This window comes from Micromonas pusilla (genome assembly GCF_000151265.4).
Source record: "Micromonas pusilla CCMP1545 genomic scaffold MICPUCscaffold_11, whole genome shotgun sequence".
Taxonomy (NCBI): Eukaryota; Viridiplantae; Chlorophyta; class Mamiellophyceae; order Mamiellales; family Mamiellaceae; genus Micromonas; species Micromonas pusilla.
The window spans coordinates 138,433-154,448 of NW_003315892.1; the positions used below are offsets into that span (position 1 = coordinate 138,433).

General features: G+C 70.0%; 6 protein-coding genes across 6 annotated transcripts in view; 3 read left to right on the forward strand and 3 right to left on the reverse strand.

Moving 5' to 3' along the window:
* Positions 1-7,779, forward strand: part of MICPUCDRAFT_41829 (uncharacterized protein) — a gene marked incomplete at both ends in the record, with an annotated part of 11,936 nt that extends 4,157 nt beyond the window's left edge. The window contains 4 exons of the mRNA XM_003061838.1: positions 717-1,891; positions 2,076-4,195; positions 4,368-5,609; positions 6,071-7,779. Of these exons, the coding sequence (XP_003061884.1) occupies positions 717-1,891; positions 2,076-4,195; positions 4,368-5,609; positions 6,071-7,779 (6,246 nt within the window). The remainder of the gene's footprint in view (positions 1-716; positions 1,892-2,075; positions 4,196-4,367; positions 5,610-6,070) is intronic.
* Positions 7,780-8,164: 385 nt separating this feature from the next.
* Positions 8,165-10,780, forward strand: MICPUCDRAFT_41830 (uncharacterized protein; the record flags this gene model as incomplete). Its single annotated transcript, XM_003061839.1, has 1 exon — positions 8,165-10,780. The coding sequence occupies one exon, from the start codon at positions 8,165-8,167 to the stop codon at positions 10,778-10,780; it is 2,616 nt and encodes an 871-aa protein (XP_003061885.1).
* Positions 10,781-10,913: 133 nt separating this feature from the next.
* On the reverse strand, positions 10,914-11,751 carry MICPUCDRAFT_51558 (uncharacterized protein; the record flags this gene model as incomplete). Its single annotated transcript, XM_003062052.1, has 2 exons — positions 10,914-11,249; positions 11,377-11,751. The coding sequence occupies 2 exons, from the start codon at positions 11,749-11,751 to the stop codon at positions 10,914-10,916; spliced, it is 711 nt and encodes a 236-aa protein (XP_003062098.1).
* A 181-nt stretch (positions 11,752-11,932) lies between these two features.
* Positions 11,933-12,829, reverse strand: MICPUCDRAFT_51559 (uncharacterized protein; the record flags this gene model as incomplete). The annotated part of the gene is made up of 1 exon (XM_003062053.1): positions 11,933-12,829. One exon carries the CDS (start codon positions 12,827-12,829, stop codon positions 11,933-11,935), a length of 897 nt encoding a protein of 298 aa, XP_003062099.1.
* A 349-nt stretch (positions 12,830-13,178) lies between these two features.
* MICPUCDRAFT_69863 (uncharacterized protein) lies at positions 13,179-14,534 on the forward strand (the record flags this gene model as incomplete). The annotated part of the gene is given in 2 exon segments (XM_003061840.1): positions 13,179-14,039; positions 14,058-14,534. 2 exon segments carry the CDS (start codon positions 13,179-13,181, stop codon positions 14,532-14,534), a joined length of 1,338 nt encoding a protein of 445 aa, XP_003061886.1.
* Positions 14,535-14,842: 308 nt separating this feature from the next.
* On the reverse strand, positions 14,843-16,000 carry MICPUCDRAFT_51561 (uncharacterized protein; the record flags this gene model as incomplete). The annotated part of the gene is made up of 1 exon (XM_003062054.1): positions 14,843-16,000. The coding sequence occupies one exon, from the start codon at positions 15,998-16,000 to the stop codon at positions 14,843-14,845; it is 1,158 nt and encodes a 385-aa protein (XP_003062100.1).
* Positions 16,001-16,016: the final 16 nt, after the last annotated feature.

Here is a 16,016-nt window from a genome sequence, read left to right on the forward strand (position 1 = left end):
TCGTCGAAACGGCGCCTTCGACGTTCGCAAAGGCGGCGTCGTCGGCGCGGAAGTGGGAACGTCAACCGGCACGACGACGACGACGACGACGACGACGACGACGCGCGCGGTGTCCGTGGACGGCGTCTCGATCCACTGGCACCCGGACGCGTACTTCATGGTGCAGCGGACCGTCGCGGGGATCGTCGGCGTCGTCCGCGCGCGGCGGGAGGGGAAGGAGACATCGCCCAAGCCGAAGCCGCCGCCGTCGTCGTCGTCGTCGCCGCCGCCGCCGCGAAATGAGGCGCGTTCTATACACTGGTTCCCATACGACCGCGTTCGCGTGGTGAACGCCGTTTCTTAAGGACTTTTGCCGGCGTCTCTCTGCGCCCACCCCCCGCTTTCATTCCCCGTCCTCGACGCCTTTCAACGCCAACTGACGCCTTTCAACTCCACCCCGACGTTCGCTTGTATAGAACGGCCCTGAATCCGTCGTCGCGCTGGACCTCTCCCGCGTCGCGATCCACGCGGACGTCTCCCCCGGAAACTCCATCTCCCTCGCGTCGTCGTCGCTGCGCACGCCCGACGCGTCGCGATCGATCGAGCTCTCGACCCCGTGCGTCTCGATCAACGGGTTCAAAGTCGCCGCGTGCGAGTCGTTCGTCGTCGCGTACAACGGCCACGAACACGCGTCGGACGACAAACTCCCCGGGGGGAAGATTTTGCCGTCGATCGAGCCGGAGGGTCCCGACGCGCCGCCGCGTCGTAAGATTGGCGTGCGCGCCGCGCGCGCGCGCGTCGTGCTGCCGTGGGGGATCGACCTGGGCCACGCGCTGGTCGAGTTAAGAGCGGGCGCGGACGCGGTCGCGCGCGCGGGGGGGTGGCCGTTTCTTCCGAAGAGGACGCCGATACCGGAACCGGGATCGGATCCGAAACACTCCGAACGCCGCGCGTCGCCGGTCACGGAGCTGACGATCAAGATCATCGGCTCGCTCTCGATGGAAGCGCACGACCACCCGCTCGCGCGGTGCCTGCGCGGGAAGGCCGCGTCGCTGGGGCCCGCGCTCGCGGCGCAACGCGCGTCGGACGCGGCGAATCCACGCGCGCCGACGGAGGAGAGAGCGGCGGCGTACGACGCGCGCGTTCGCGAGTACGCGCGCGCGACGCGACGCGCCGCGCTCGGGAGCTTCCCGGATCGCGCGAGGGAGACGGGCGCGGCGGCCGCGGCGATGCACGCGGCGGCGATTCGCGCGAGCACGGGGGACGCGCGGTTCACGGTCGTCATGGGCGGCGGCGGCGGCGGCGGCGGCGCGGCGGTGTCCGCGGCGGAGCGCGCGGCGACGCGCGCGGACGCGCCGTGGTCCGACGACGTCCGTCTGAAGGTCGCGCGCGCCGCGCGCGTGGACGTCTGCGTCGAGTCCGTCTCCGTGGACCTGCCGCTCGCGCCCGGCGCGCTGTTCAAGGCGGACTCAGTGTCCGTCTCGGGCGTCGTCGTCGCCGCGAGGCAGGCGATCGCGTCCGAGACCGACCCCGCGCGCGCGCCCGACCCTACGGTCCCGATCAGGGTCGGCGCGCGCAGGTTCACGGGCGCGCGGTCGCCGCGCGCGCTCCCGCGGCCGCCGCTGAAGACGTACACGGATATCGACGTCGTCGCGACCGGCGTCGGGGGGTGTTACGCGACGGCGTCGGAGCCGGCTGCGTGCGCGGCGAGCCGCGAGCTGACGCGCGTCTTTCCGCCGCCGTCCGCCGCCGGTCGCGGCGGCCGCGCGGCGTACCACGCGGCGGCGGCCGCGAGAGCCGCGGCCGCCGCCGCCGCGGGGTGGCCGCTCGACCCGGAGACGGGCCTGCCGGCGTGCGCGCCGTCGCTGCCGTGGTGGGATCGACTGCGGTCGACGTGGCGCGGACGCGCGCGGTTCGTTCTGTACACTGGTCCCCATACGACCCCGTCGGCGTGGTGAACGCCGATCCTTAAGGGCTTTTGCCCGCGCATCTCACCGCCCACCCCTCGCTTTCAACGCCCGCCCTCGACGCCTTTCAACTCCGTCTGACGCCTTTGAACTCCACCCCGACATTCGCTCGTATGGAACGACTCTCAGGTTCGCGTTGATAAATCTCGCGTACGTGTTCGACGCGCGCGGCGTCGCGAGCGTCGCCGCGTGCGCGCGCGGGCCCGCGGGGTTGGAGCTCGGCGCGGCGAAGATCGAGATCGACGCGACCCCCGGGGACGTCGCGGTGCGCGCGGCGCGGCTGACGCTCGCCGCGCGCGGGGGGGTGTCGTGCGACGCGGACGAGGTTTTTTACGGATCCGAGGCGGCGGCGGCGGCGGCGGCGGCGTCGACGACGACGACGTCGAACGGACCGACGGCGGTGGCCGCGCCCGACCCGGACGCGGTCGTGCACCTCGCGGTCGTCCCCGCGGCGGAGATCGCGTTGACGTTCGACTGGCGGACGATCGGCGGGAAGGACGGGTGCCGCGGGCAGGACCACCACAGGCACGACTCCGTCACCGGCGTCGAACTCAAGCCGTCGTCGTCGATGTTTTCCTTGGGGTGCCGGCTCACCGCGGTCGCGACGTTGTCCACGAAGGACAAGATGTTGTCCACGTGGAGGGAAAGTGGCGACGTGGCGGGCGTCGATTCGTCCACGCCAGCGCGAGGGACGCCGTCGCCGAATCTCGTGAAGTGGCGCAGCGGCGATTTTCTCGCGCGCGCGACGGACGCCGCGGCCGCCGCCGCGCGGTCTTCTCCGATGGACGACGTCATCGCGGAGGAGAACGTCCACTCGCCGTCGTCCCCCGGGTTCGCGAGCGCGATATCCGCGGCGGCCGCCGCCGCGGTCGCGCACGACGCGTCCACGCCGACGATCATCGTCGGCCCCGCCGCGTTGCGGTGGCTTCGAAAGTTCGTCAAAGATTTCACGAGACCCCCCGGCGCGTTGCGACGCGCGTGGAAGCTGCGACACATCGGGCTCCCGAAGAAAGTCCGGCATCCGTTACAAAAGGCGTTACCGCTCGTGTTCGACGATATCGATCTCTCGATCACCGCTGACGACGTCCGCGTGTCGCACCCGACGGAGAGTCTCGACGACGAAGCGAAAGGACTCACCGCGCACGTCGTCGGCTTCGCCTGCGCGGCGAAGTTTTCGCCGCCGCCGCCGCCGGCGTCTGCGAACGCGTTCCGTCGTCGCGCGTCGCCTCGCCGGCGGTACGAGAAACCGCCGCCGTCCGCGGTGCTCTCCACGCTCGAGGTGACGCTTCGAGAGGCGCGGGTGTTGTTACCCCCCGCGGACGGCGAGATGGACTTTGGCGCGGCCGCCGCGCACAGGGCGGGGCTCGGCCGGTCGTCGGGCGGCGGCGGCGGCGGCGGCGGCGGTGGCGGGAGTCCTCGGACGCCCGGGAGCGGTCGGTTCGACCCCGCGCGCGGGCTGTGGGGCGGTCTCGGCTCCGGGAACTTCGACAAGGAAGCGGAGCGGTACAAGGCGATCTACGAGATGCTCGACGGGGGCAGGAGCGGCGGGGGCGGGTCGCCGCGCGTGGTGGGCGGCGGCGGGACGCCGTCGCCGTTGGGAGGCGGCGGCGGCGGCGGCGGCCTGCGCGGGCGGCTCGTGAAGGGCGAATCCCCGAGCGGCCGCCGCCGGCGTTTGATGGCGACCGACCCCGCGCTCGTGCTCGAGACGCGGTCCGTGCGCGTCGTCCGCCGCGTGGACGCGCCGGACTTCTTCGCGTGCGAGCTCCGCCGAGGCGCGCGCGGCGGCGGCGGCGGCGGCGGCGGGGACGTCGACGTCGCCGCCGACGGCGACGCGTCCGCGAGAGAGACGTCGTGGATGCACGTCACCGTGGAGGAACCGCGCCTACTGAAAGCCGCCGCGCGACGCGACGCCCTCGTGCGATGGGTCCGAGACGCGTACAGGGCGGCGATCAAGCCGACGACGCCGAAGCACTCGCACGGCGCCTTGCTCAAAATCGCAGCCGAGGCGAAGGAGAGAGCGGCGCAAGACGCGCTCGCCGCCGCGGAGAGGGCGGCGGCGTCGGAGAAGGCCCGCCCCGGCGGGCACAGGCGCGGGAAGAGCAAGTCCAGCATCGTCGTCGGCGGCGGAGGCGGCGGCGGAGGAGGAGGAGGACCGAAGTCGTCGAAGCACAGGAAGACGTCGTCCGCGGCGCTCGGGAAAGGTCTCTTCGACGACGATTTCGATCTCTTGGACCCGTCCGCGTTTTCAGGTGCATTCTATACACTGGTCCCCATACGACCCCGTTCGCGTTGTGAACGCCGATCCTTAAGGACTTTGCCCGGCGTTTCTCTCCGCCCACCCCTCGCTTTCAATTCCCGCCTTCGATGCCTTTCAACTTCAACTGACGCCTTTCAACTCCACCCCGCCATTCGCTTGTATAGAATGGCCCTTGGACCCGTCCGCGTTTGGGCACGAAAAAGACGTCGCGACGACGCGGCATCATCACCGCGGCTCGTGGGACGGCTCCCCGATCGCGGAGGACGCGTCGTCGCCGCGCGCGCTGCGAGGCCTCGACCCCGCGGAAGGCGGCGAGGACGTCCTCTCCTTACTTCTCGCCGCGAACGCGAACGAACGAACGAACGAAGGCTGCGACTCTGGCCCCGCGTCGAGCGGCCCCGCGTCGACGGCGAGCGGCGGCCCGGCGTCGTCGGCGGCGACGAGTCGCGGCCCGTCGTCGTCGCGGCCGGCGTCGAGCGCGGCGAGCGAGGGCATCGCCGCGGTCGTCGCCGCCGCGAAAGCTCGGCACCGCCGATCGGCCAGCACGCTCGACGGCGCTTCCTCCGTGGGGTCGTTCGCGCTCACGGAGGCGGAACGCGCGGAGCGACGGACGCGACGGATGCCGCCGGCGCCGCCGCCGGTGCCGCCGGTGTCGACGTCTTCGTCGACGGCGATCGAGCCGCCGGCGCCGCCGCACGCCGCGGAGGACGACGACGAGGAAGAGATCGTCTTCATCATGGACATCACCGCGCCGCAGGTGAATTTCGAGGGGAAGGACGCCGCCGCGCGGTTCTTGCTCGCGGCGTCCAGCGGCCGCGTCGTCGGTCGACGCGCGCGGCGGCCGCCGTCGTCGCCGTCGTCGCCGTTTTCGCCGTCGTCGCCGACCGCCGCGGAGGCGGCCGCGGCGGAGGCGGCCGCGCACTGGGGACGGCGCGTCGTCGAGGTGTCGCTTCAGAACGTTCAAGGGCACGTCGCGCCGACGGACGTGGACGTGAACGCGGGCGTGCAGTGGCTCGATGAGGCGCTCTTCGCGTCCGCGGACGGCGCGGGCGCGGGCGCGGGCGCGGGCGCGGGCGGGAAAAAACGCGCCGCGGCCGCGACGGCGGACGAGTTCGAATCCGGCTCCGGCGGCGCGACGACGACGACGACGACGACGATGCTCTCCGGCAAGGGCAGCTACCTCTTACGTCAGGTCTTCAAGCCGTGCGAGATGCGGTTAGACTTCACGACGCACATCCCGGAGAAACACAAGAAGCGGCGGTACGTCGACGACGTCGTGGACGATTTCGATTGGGCCGCCGCCGCCGCCGTCGCGGGCCTCGAGCTCGCGGCGGAGGCGCGCGACTCGAAGTCGAAGTCGTCGGGGGCCCGAAACCTCGACGACGCGCACCACCACCACCGCGGCGGTGAGGGTCCCGCGCCGCCGAAGAAACGACTCGAGGCGTTGTCCGAGTTTACGCTGCGATCGCCCGAGCTCGAGGCGGAGCTCGACTCGGATCAGGTGCGTTCTATACAAACGTTTTTCACCCATCCATCGGTTTCAACATTTAACCGCGTCCCCTTTCAACTGACCGATGAACATTGTTTGTATGGAACGACCCTCAGTACGCCGCGCTCGTGGACGTCGTCGGCTCAATTTTTCTCGCGCAGCTGGACGACCCGCCGCCTCGGCCGTCGGCCGCGGCGGACGCGTTGCTCGCCGCGGAAGGTCGGTCTCTCGTCGCGGGCGAAGAGCGCGCGTCGTCCGGCGTCGTCGCGGAGCCTCTGGCGCGGTATCAGCGCGCGCGGTGGGCGCGGATCAGCGCGGCGATGGACGTCGACGACGCGCGCGCGTTGGCCTCCGCGGCGTTTACGTTTTTCAATTCAGCCGCCGCGGCGCTCTCGATCGACGCCGGCGCGTGCGCGGCGGTCGTGACGCGCCTCGCCGCGATGGCGAACGACGCGGAGCGCGAAGTCGGCGTCGCGATCGCGAACGCGGAGGCGCTCGTGCGCGCGAACCGCCGCCGCCCCGCCATCAAACTCTCAGTCGCCGTCGACGTCTTTCGATGGAGCCTCCGCGCGGGCGGTCGCACGTTTCTCGACGCGTCCATCGTCGATCTGTCGCTCTCGCGCGAGCGCCACGCGGACACGAGCGGGCTGACGAAACTCGTGATCCAAGAGATGGATCTGGACGTCCCGCCGCCGAAGCCGAAAGCCGCGGGGACGGCCGCCGCGAAGGTGGACGCCGCGCTCGCGGAGAGAGCCGCGGCCAAGGCGGCGAAGAAGCTCAGAGGACGAAAAAAGAGCAAAGACGTCCGCGTCGACGCGAGCGGCCGGAAACACGTCCTCGCGCGGTGGGACCCGCACGGCGCGGTCGAGAAGGGCGGCGACGGCGTGAACCCGCTCATGGGCCGCGTCGCGCCGTCGCTCAAGAAGCCGCTCGTGAAGGTGAACGCGCGGCGCGCGGCGTCGCCGCCGGAGGCGCCGGTGTGGGACGCGATCGAGGTGTCGATTCAGCCGTTCGACCTCCACGTCGAGCGGTCGCTTTACGACAAGATCATATCGTACGCTTTCCCGGAGAAGGACCGGATCAGGGGCGGGTACATCAACCCGAAAGGGCACGACGCGTTCGAGCGGTCGTTCGGGATCGGGATGTTCGACCGCGGCGGCGGCGGCGGCGGCGGCGGCGGGTATGTTGACGTCTCCAGAGCCGCCGCGGCGACGGCGGCGGCGGCGGCGACGTCGCCCGCGAGCGAGTCGGAGGCGCGGAGGCTCCTCCTCGGCGGCGGCGCGGACGACGCCGCCGCCCCCCTCGGCGGCGACCAACCGAAGGCGGCGCTCCCACCCACCGCCGCGACGAACGCGAACGCGACGGTGGACTCGAACCGCGGTCATAAAACGGTCGTCGTGCATCGGTTACGCGTGAACGAAGTCCTCCTCAAGGTGTCCTACGACGGCAAACCTCGGTCGTTCAAAAACGTCCGCCTCCTCCTCGACGCGTCCACGCACACGGGGTTCCAAGGCCGGTGGAGGGAGCTCATCAACAACCTGAAAGGGAACATCGTGTGGTCGGTCCTGAAGTCGATCACCGGGCTGCAAGGACGGCGGCTCCCAGGTTTGGGCGCGGTGGGACGGTTAGGATTGGGCGTGCCGTTAGGATTGGACGAGCCGACGTCGCCGCGGCCGACGCGCGTCGCCGTGGACGGGATCGACAGCGCGGGGAGCGCGGGGGGGGGCGAGAAGAAGAAGACGTCCGACGGGGGTGACGACGGCGAAGGCGAGGAGGAGGCGAAGAGCGGCGAAGAGAGCGTGGACGACTCCGTGGACGACGACTCCGCGGACGACGACTCCGTGGACGTCGACGGCGACGACGGCGACGGCGAAGTCCGCGAGAGCGCGTCGGATGACGACCGTCGCGACGACGACGCGTACGGTTTCGACGTCACGGAGGTGAAGCCGCGGACGAAGAAAGCGTCGCTGTTCTCCCGGATGTTCGGCGCGAAGAAGAAGCGAGACGGCGGCGGCGGCGGCGCGCCGTCGCCGGAAAAAGAAAAAGAAGACCGCGACGCGGTGACGGCGTCCTGGCATCGCAGATGATGGACGACGAGCGAAGACGAACCGACGCGAATGAATACGAACCGACGCGACGAATGATAATGCGAACGATAGAACACTAGAAGAACACCCACCGCGTCATCGCCGCGTCGTTCATGTTGAACACTTCGCGGCGGCGGCCAGCAGCGCCGCCGCCCTCGCGGCTCTCGCCTTGGTGCCGTCCGCCTCCGCGCTGTCGACGAACGCGCTTCGCCTCGCTGCGTCCGTCTCGGCGCGCGCCAACGATCGCTCCAACGCCGCCTTCGGCTTCGCCGGGAGCGCGCTCATCCACCGCAGGCACTCCTCCGCGAACGCGGTCTCCGCGGCGGCGGCGGCGGCGGTCGTCGTCGCCGCGGACGGCTTCTTCGCGGTTTTCGGTTTCGGTCTGATGACAGGCTTCTCCGCCGCCGGCGCCGGCGCCGGCGCGGCCGCTTCGACGAGCGCGCGCCTCCTCGGCGCCGATTGCTTCCGCGCTCGTCCGCCGTTCATCGCGACCTCGCGGCCGCCTCTGATCGCCTTCGCGCGAACCGCGCGCTTCGCCGGGGACGTACCCGGCGACCGCGGCGTCCCCGGGATCACCTTCACGCCCATGAGAAAGAACATGATGGCGAGGAGGAGCGCGACGACGCCCGCGACGACGACGCCGCACGCGTCGTGCACGAAGAAATCGCGAAAACTTCGCGGGAGCAGTTCCAGAGCGTCGTCGAGCCGAGCGCCCAAAACAAGCGCGAGCGCCGTCACGTTCGGCGGAATAGATTTCATCGCCCACGCGAGGATGTCCTCGGGGAGTTTCATCGCGGACGAAGCGCCGGCGGCGACGGCGTGCGACGAGACGCGCGCGAGCGCCGTCACTTTCGGCAGGATCGAGTTCATCGCCCACGCGAGGACGTCCTCGGGGAGTTTCATCGCGGACGAAGCGGGGGCGGCGACGGCGTGCGACGCGCGACGCGCGGGCGCGTTCGAATCCGCGAGCGACAGCTGCCGTGTCGGCGTTTTGTTTTTTTCTTTCGAGTCCGTCACGTCACGAAACTTTTGTTTCCCCTCTTCCGAGAAGACGGACGCGACGCGTCGCGTCGCGGCGGCACTCACCGCGCGCGCGCCTCGCACCGCGCACGCCACGCACGTCATGAGCAGCACCGAGTTACGCGCGCCGTTCGCGACCGTCCAGGGCTCGGACGTCGCGCCCGTCGTCGGCAAGAACGCGACGACGCATCACCATCATCTCCCCGAGAAGGAAAACGCGACGAGCACCGCCGCGGGCGTGGGCGGCGACAAGGGCATCTCCGAGATCACGCGCCTCGCCAAGGAGGGCACGTCGGACATCTTCGCCGCGGCGACGCCGACGGCGAAGGCGACGGCGGACGCCTCTCGCGCTATTCCGCCGCCGACGCAGGAGGAGCGCACCGCGGAAGGCCTCTCGAACGCGGACGCCGCGCGCGTCGCGTCCGCCGCGATTCGAGACCGCGCGACGCGCGGGCAGGCTGGGAACATCTTCGCGGCGGCGTCCCCCGTCGCCGTCCCCGTCCCCGCCGCGGTCGCCGCGCGCGCGGTCATCGAGGACGTCGTCGAGATCCCGCTCGCGAAGAAGGTGAAGCGCATGACCGCGCCGGAGCTCCGCATTGCGCTCCGCGAGCGCGGACTCAACCCCGGCGGGGGGAAGGACGCGCTGGAAGAACGTCTCGCAGAGGCCATCGAAGCCGGCGCGTGCGCGCCCCTCGGCGCGCCGCCGGCGCCGGAACCGGAGCCGGAGCCGCAGGCGGTCTTCATCGCGCTCGACGAGGACGACGACGCGGAGGCGGAGGCGTCGCGGGGCGGGTCCTCGAAGCGCCCGTCCCCCGGTCCCGCGGACGGCGACGACGCCGACGCGCGCAAAATCGCGAGGATGCAAAACGCGGGCCACGACGTCTTCGCCGCGGGCACGCCGATTAAGCTTAAAGACCCGTCCTGGGTCCCGAAAGCGGACGCGTTCCTCGTCGACCTTCTCAACTCGCCGTCCAAGACGAAGCACGGCGCGACGGTGGACATGGCGCACCGCGCGGTGTCGGACGCGAAGCTGCGCGACCTCGGCGCGGGGAGAGACGTCTTCGCCGACGGCTCCGGGAGCGCGCTCAAGCCGCGGCGGCACCGAAGCGAGCGGATGTCGCAGCAGTCGCGCGGGACGGCGGGCGGCATCTTCGGGGACGACGCCGCCGCGGAGGAGGTGGTGGTATCTTCGAACGAGGAGGAGGAGGTGGAGATGAGCGACGTGCGGAAGCGCGCGCTGGAGATGGCGAGGGGCCACGGCGGCCTCGCGGCGGTGGCGGAGGACGCGGCGCCAATCTCGACGCGCGTCGACGCCGCCGCGGAGGCGAAACGTCGCGAATGCGCGGGCAGCGACATCTTCTCGGACGCGAGCGCGGAGAAGAAGAAGAAGCCGCGCGGGAAAGCGCTCTGCGGCGTGGGCGAGCACGCGGCGACGAAGGCGTGCGAGGACCTCTTCGCGACGAGCGAAGAAGACGCGGCGGCGAAGGAAGAACGGTCCTTCGTCCAACGCGGCGGCAAGGTGGTCTCGGAGCAGCTCAAAGCGTCGCTCCGAGGGAACGTCTTCGACGCGACCGAGGAAGCCGCCGCATTCGCCGCGATCGCGGCCAAGGCGGACCCGAAGAAGGCCACGACGGAGGCGCGCGCGACGTCGCGCGCGATGCACGGCGGCCACGGCATCTTCTCGGACGCGTGGGTCAACGCGCCGCCCGCCGCCGACGGCGAGGACGGCGAGACGACGCACGGTTTGGTGCCCGCGATCGAGAAGAAAACCGCCGAGGAGGAGGAAGAGGAAGAGGGCACGCCCGCGCGAGGGACGATGAAGCTGAAACCCGCGAACGCGTTCAGAGGCATCGGCGAGGTCACCCCGGGGGCGGAGTTCAAGTGGAAGACGCCGGCGGAGGAGGAACGAGAGGAGCTGGTGCGAGAGATTGTGGAGCGCGCGATCGCGAAGGCGATCGAGGGCGACGCGGCGACCGCGTGAGCGACGACGACGACGACGACGACGAACGCCTAGACGTACAGCATTCGACACGACGATGACATGTTATAGAACCCGATACATACAGTACAACGTACAGTACATACTGCGCGCTCTATAAGAGTGTGGATCTGATCTATCTTTTTCGACCGCCCTTGCCGCCGAACATCGACTCCAGGTCCTCGACGCTGCGTTCGCTCCCCCGCCGCCCCTTCTTCTTCTTCCGCCCCCTCCGTCCGCCCTTCCCGCCGCCGCCCGCCTCGTCCGCTTCCGCCACCGCGACCGCGACCGCGTCGTCGCTCGCGAGCGATTCGACGTCGAGCGCCGCGAACCCGTCGCGCCACGGCGTCGTCGCCGCCGCCGGCGACACCGCCGCCAAATCCTCCGCCGCCGCCCTCGTCACCGCGGCCGTCAACCTGCCCCCTTTCTCCGTCACGTGCGCGTCGATGTTCTTCGCGTCGTACCCGAGAATCTGAGGGTCGTTCCATTCAAAAAATGTTCATTCATCGGTCAGTTGATGAAAGGGACCCACGCGATCAAATGAATGATGAAACCGGGCGATGCGATGGGTGAAAAACGTTTGTAGACTATGAACGCACCAGACCCACGAGGAGCTGGTAGTACGGCGACCCGGCGACGAGCGCAGCCTGCGCGCCGAACGACGCGAGGTGCGCGGCGCGCTCCGGGAACGGCGACGCGCTCGACGACAGCAACAGCGTCAAACCCTTGCCATGCGGCTGCCCGGCGATGGGGGTCACGATCGCCGCGAGCTCGTTTTTCGCGTTGGCCGCGTCTCCCGAGCGCGGCGCCGATAACTCCGCGGTGTGTTTGCCCATAGGAGGTTGGGTAGAAAGCCCACCACACAACAACTCCGCTGCGGCTTCTCGCAGCGCGCGAACGACGAACGGCGCGTCCACCGGCTGCGGCTCCGTCGCCTCGTCGACGCCGTTCCAGCCCGCCCAGAGCTGCGTCATGACGACGCCGCGCGCGCCCGCGAGCGTCGCGAGAATCTGAGAGTCGTCGCGTCGGTCGTCCCGCGCGAAGCGACGCGCGTCGGGGCGGAGTTCAGGGGCGCGTCAGTTTGAGTCGCGAGGCGTGGGCGGAGAGAAGAGAAGAAACACGACGCGCGACGGCGAAGTCCTTAAGGAATGAAGTTCACAACGCGAACGCGGTCGTATGGGGACCGGTGTGACGAATAGGACGCGCCTCGCCCGCGTTGAGCGTGGCTTGCTCCCGCGGCGTCGCCGGCGGCGCGTTCGGCGGCGTCCCGTCGCGCCAAAACGACGGATCTCTCAGCACCTCCGCTTTCAGCGCGTCGTACGACGTCACCCACTCGACCGCCGTCACCGCGCACGGCATCGCGTCGTCGCCGGTCGGATTCGGATGGACTCTCGTCGCGAAGTCCGTGGCGTCGCCGCGTCCGTAGCGTCCGTCGTCGCGGAGCTCCTCCAGGAGCGACGCCCACGCCGGAAACGCGTCGCGGACCCACTTCCTAAGCGCGAGCGGCGCGGGCTGCGATGCCGGCGGCGCGGGCGCGAGCGACAGCGCGCGCGTCGCGGGGTCTCTCGCGAGGACGCATCGGACGCCGCGAACGACGCCCTCGACGGCGTCGCGATCGCGCGCCGCGTCGTCGTCGTCGTCGTCGTCGTCCTCCGCGTCGTTCGCCTCCGCGCGGCTCGACGACGTGACCTCGAAGTACCACGCGCGGAGGAGCAGCGGCGCGGAGGAGAGCGACGGCGGAGCGTCCGCGAGCGTGAGCGACAGCAGATCGCCGTCGCGATGCGTCTCCGCGAGGGAGGCGGAGGAGGAGGAGGAGGAGGAGGAGGAGGTGGAGGACGTCGACGACGACGACGACGAAGTCCTTAAGGAACGGCGTTCACCACGCGAACGCGGTCGTATGGGAACCAGTGTGAGACGACGGCGTTGATGTTGATGATGTTGATGAACACCTTGACGACGCGGGCGACGCCCCCACGGTCCATTTTCCGCTCGAGGCGCGGGTCCAGCGCGGACGTCGATCGCCGCGAGGGCGCGAGACGCCGCCGCCGCCATCGCGACGCGCGAGCGGTGGCGTGCGCCGCGACGTGTGAGACCGAGATCGCTCGCGCGAATCCGGATAGAACCGCCCGCAGAACTTCTCGAGAAGTCGCGGTCGCGGTCGTCGCTTTTTCGTCTCCTCTGCTCGATCGGCGAGACGCGTCGTCGTCGCCACTGTCGAACGCGCGGCGGCGTCACCCGGCGGCCGCTCGAGAAGTTCTTCGCGCGCTCTCGCGTCGTCACGCGCCGATCCTCCTTCGCGTCGCCGCATCGCGCGCCGACGTCACTTCCGAACGTGCCCGCGGGATCTCATCGCAGATCCGAGCAGAAGAGCGTCCGCGTCCCCCCTGGCTCCGCCGTCGCGATGTCCTCCGCGGCGCTGTCGCTCAAGTGCAACGTGTGCGGGGTCCAACTCCGCTCCGTCGCGGAGGCGCAGTCGCACGGCGAGGCGACCGGTCACGCGGACTTCGCGGAGTCCACGGAGGCGGTGCTCAACCTCAGCTGCGTGACGTGCGGGAAGCCGTGTCGATCGGAGACGGAGCGAGAGCTGCACTCGAAGCGCACGGGGCACTCGGAGTTCGTGGACAAGACGAGCGAGACGTCGCAAGCGGTGGACACGGAGCGGGAGATGAAGCAGCTCGAGGCGGAGACGCGCGAGGAGCTCGGTCTTCCCGCGAAGAAGCAGAAGGAGGATGGCGACGGGGCGGACGCGGCGACGGAGTCAGCGATGGACGTGGACGAAAACGAAAACGAAAACGAGGAGGAACGGGTGGAGCCCGAGGTGGACGCCGCGCTCGTCGCGGAGATCGAAGCCATGGGGTTCACGCGGAACAAGGCCGTGCGCGCGATTCACACGACGGGCACGACGAGCGTGGAGCAGGCGGTGAACTGGATCGTCGAGCACGCGGAGGACGTCGAGCTCATCGAGGATCGTCCGCTGGTCGTCGCGAAGAGTAAATCCAAGCCCAAGCCGAAGCTGTCCAAGGAGGAAGCGAAAGCGAAGGCGGAGGAGCTCCGGAAGACGATGGCGGCGAAGAAGGAGAAGGAGGAGAAGGAGCTCGAGAGGCTGCGCGAGCAGGAGCGCATCCGAAGCGGCAAAGAACTCCTCGCCGCGAAGAGGAAAGAGGAGGAGTTACAGACGAAGCGCAACCTCGAGGCGCGTCGCATCGAAAAACAGGAAGTCGCGCGAGCCAAGGCGAAGATTCTGGAAAAGCTCGAGGAGGACAAACGAGAGCGACGACGGAAGCTCGGGCTCCCGGAGGAGCTCACGGAGGAGGAGAAGGCGCGCGAGCGTCAGCGCGCGGAGGAGAAGGCGGCGGCGGCGAAGGAGGAGCAGAGGAAGAAAGCCGAGGCGGGGCTCGTCGTGAAACCCGTCACCGCCGTCGACGACTTGCGCAAGATTCTCGTGGAGATTAAAAAGACGCACAAGGATACGAACGACGAGGGCGTCACCACGTGCTTCAAGACGCTGCTGGTGTACCTCGGGAACGTGATGAAAGACCCGGAGGATGCGAAGTTTCGAACGATCAAGCTCGCCAACGGCGCGTTTCAAAAGCGCGTCCAGAGCGTCGGCGGCGACGCGTTTTTGAGACGCGTCGGGTTCGAGGACGACGGCGAGACGCTCGCGATGCCGAGGGAGAAGGTGGACAGGGTGCTCATCAACCTCGCGGGCGCGGAGATCAACAGCGCGCTCTCCAACCCCTTCTTCGGCGTGTTGTGATGTGAGGAGGAGTCAGGGCCGTTCTATACGAGCGAACGTCGGGGTGGAGTTGAAAGGCGTCAGAAGCGGAGTTGAAAGGCGTCGAGGTGTGTCGGGATTGAAAGCGGGGGGTGGGCGGAGAGAGACGCCGGGCAAATTCCTTAAGAAACGGCGTTCACCACGCGAACGCGGTCGTATGGGAACCAGTGTATAGACGCAACGGAACGGACGAAAAGGCTTCGTTTGGGGACGCGCCGTCGCCCGCGCGCGCGAATAAACGACTGATGACTAGACTACATACGCCTTCCCTCTCGGTAGGTCTCTAATAACTACGGAAGCGCGGCGCTCGCGCTCGCGCCTTCTGTTCCTTCCTCCGCCGGCGACGTCCTCGGCTTCGTCTTCGGGACGTACGGCGGCGTTCGGTCAGCGCCGGAGAGAAACCCCCATAGCCGCCCGATCGCGCGACGGCGTTGTTTCGGTCGAAGCGCGGCGTTCAACGCTCTGTCCACCGCCGCGTCGGAGTTTGGCGTCGACGTCCGCCGCGCGCCGCCAGAGTTCGGGGACGCCGCGGGGGTGGCGCACCCCGGGGGTGGCGACTCCGCCTCCTCCTCCGACGTCGCGCTCGACGCTTCGTCGTCCGGGGCGTCTCGCGTCGCCGCCGCCGCCGACGACGACGACGACGGCGATTCCGATCCGCTCGCAGCGAGCGCGTTCAACCGCGCAACGAGCGCGTCGTTCTCCTCGACGAGCTTCGCCGCGAGCGCCTTCGCCGCCTCTCTCTCGCGCTCGGCGTCTTCGAACGCCGCGCGCGTCTCCTCCGCGACCTTCTCGCGTCGCCTCACCTCGTCCGCGAGCCTCGCCGCGTGCGCGCGCTCGATCTCCAGAGCAGCCTCCGCGCGGTCGAGCCGCAGCTCCATGGCTTCGAGGGCGTCGTCGTCGTCGCCGTCTGTGAACGCGTCGTCCGTCTGCGCGCCCGTCGCCGTCGCCGTCGCCGTCGCCGTCGCCGTCGCCGTCGCCGCGCGGCGCTCCTCCTCCTCCTCGCGCAGCCTCGCGATCTCCTCCGCGAGCGCGGCGACGCGCGCCTCGGACGCGCGCAGCCGCGCGTCGTCGCTGACGACCGCGACCATCACGCGCACGACGTCGCGACCGCCCTCCTCCTCCTCCTCCTCCTCCTCCGCATCGCGACGCTTCGTCGACGACGGCGACGTCTCCGGCGGCGCGCGCGGCTCGGGGTCGTCCCTCCTCATCCCGAGCCAGTCCTCCTCGTCGTCCGTCAGGTCAGCGGGCGTCGACGCGGCGCTCGTGAACCCGCTCGTCGCGCGCCCGCCCTCGGCGTCGTTCATCACCCCGAGCGGATGCGCGCTCAGGCCGGGGGGGGAGTCCGCGGTCGCGAGGGAGTCCGCGGAGGGCGGGCGCGGGGGTTTCGCCGCCGCGGCGACGCCGGCGCCGGCGCCGGGCGACGGGCGTCCTCTCTTCTCGCCGCTCATGGCCGTTTGACGGCGC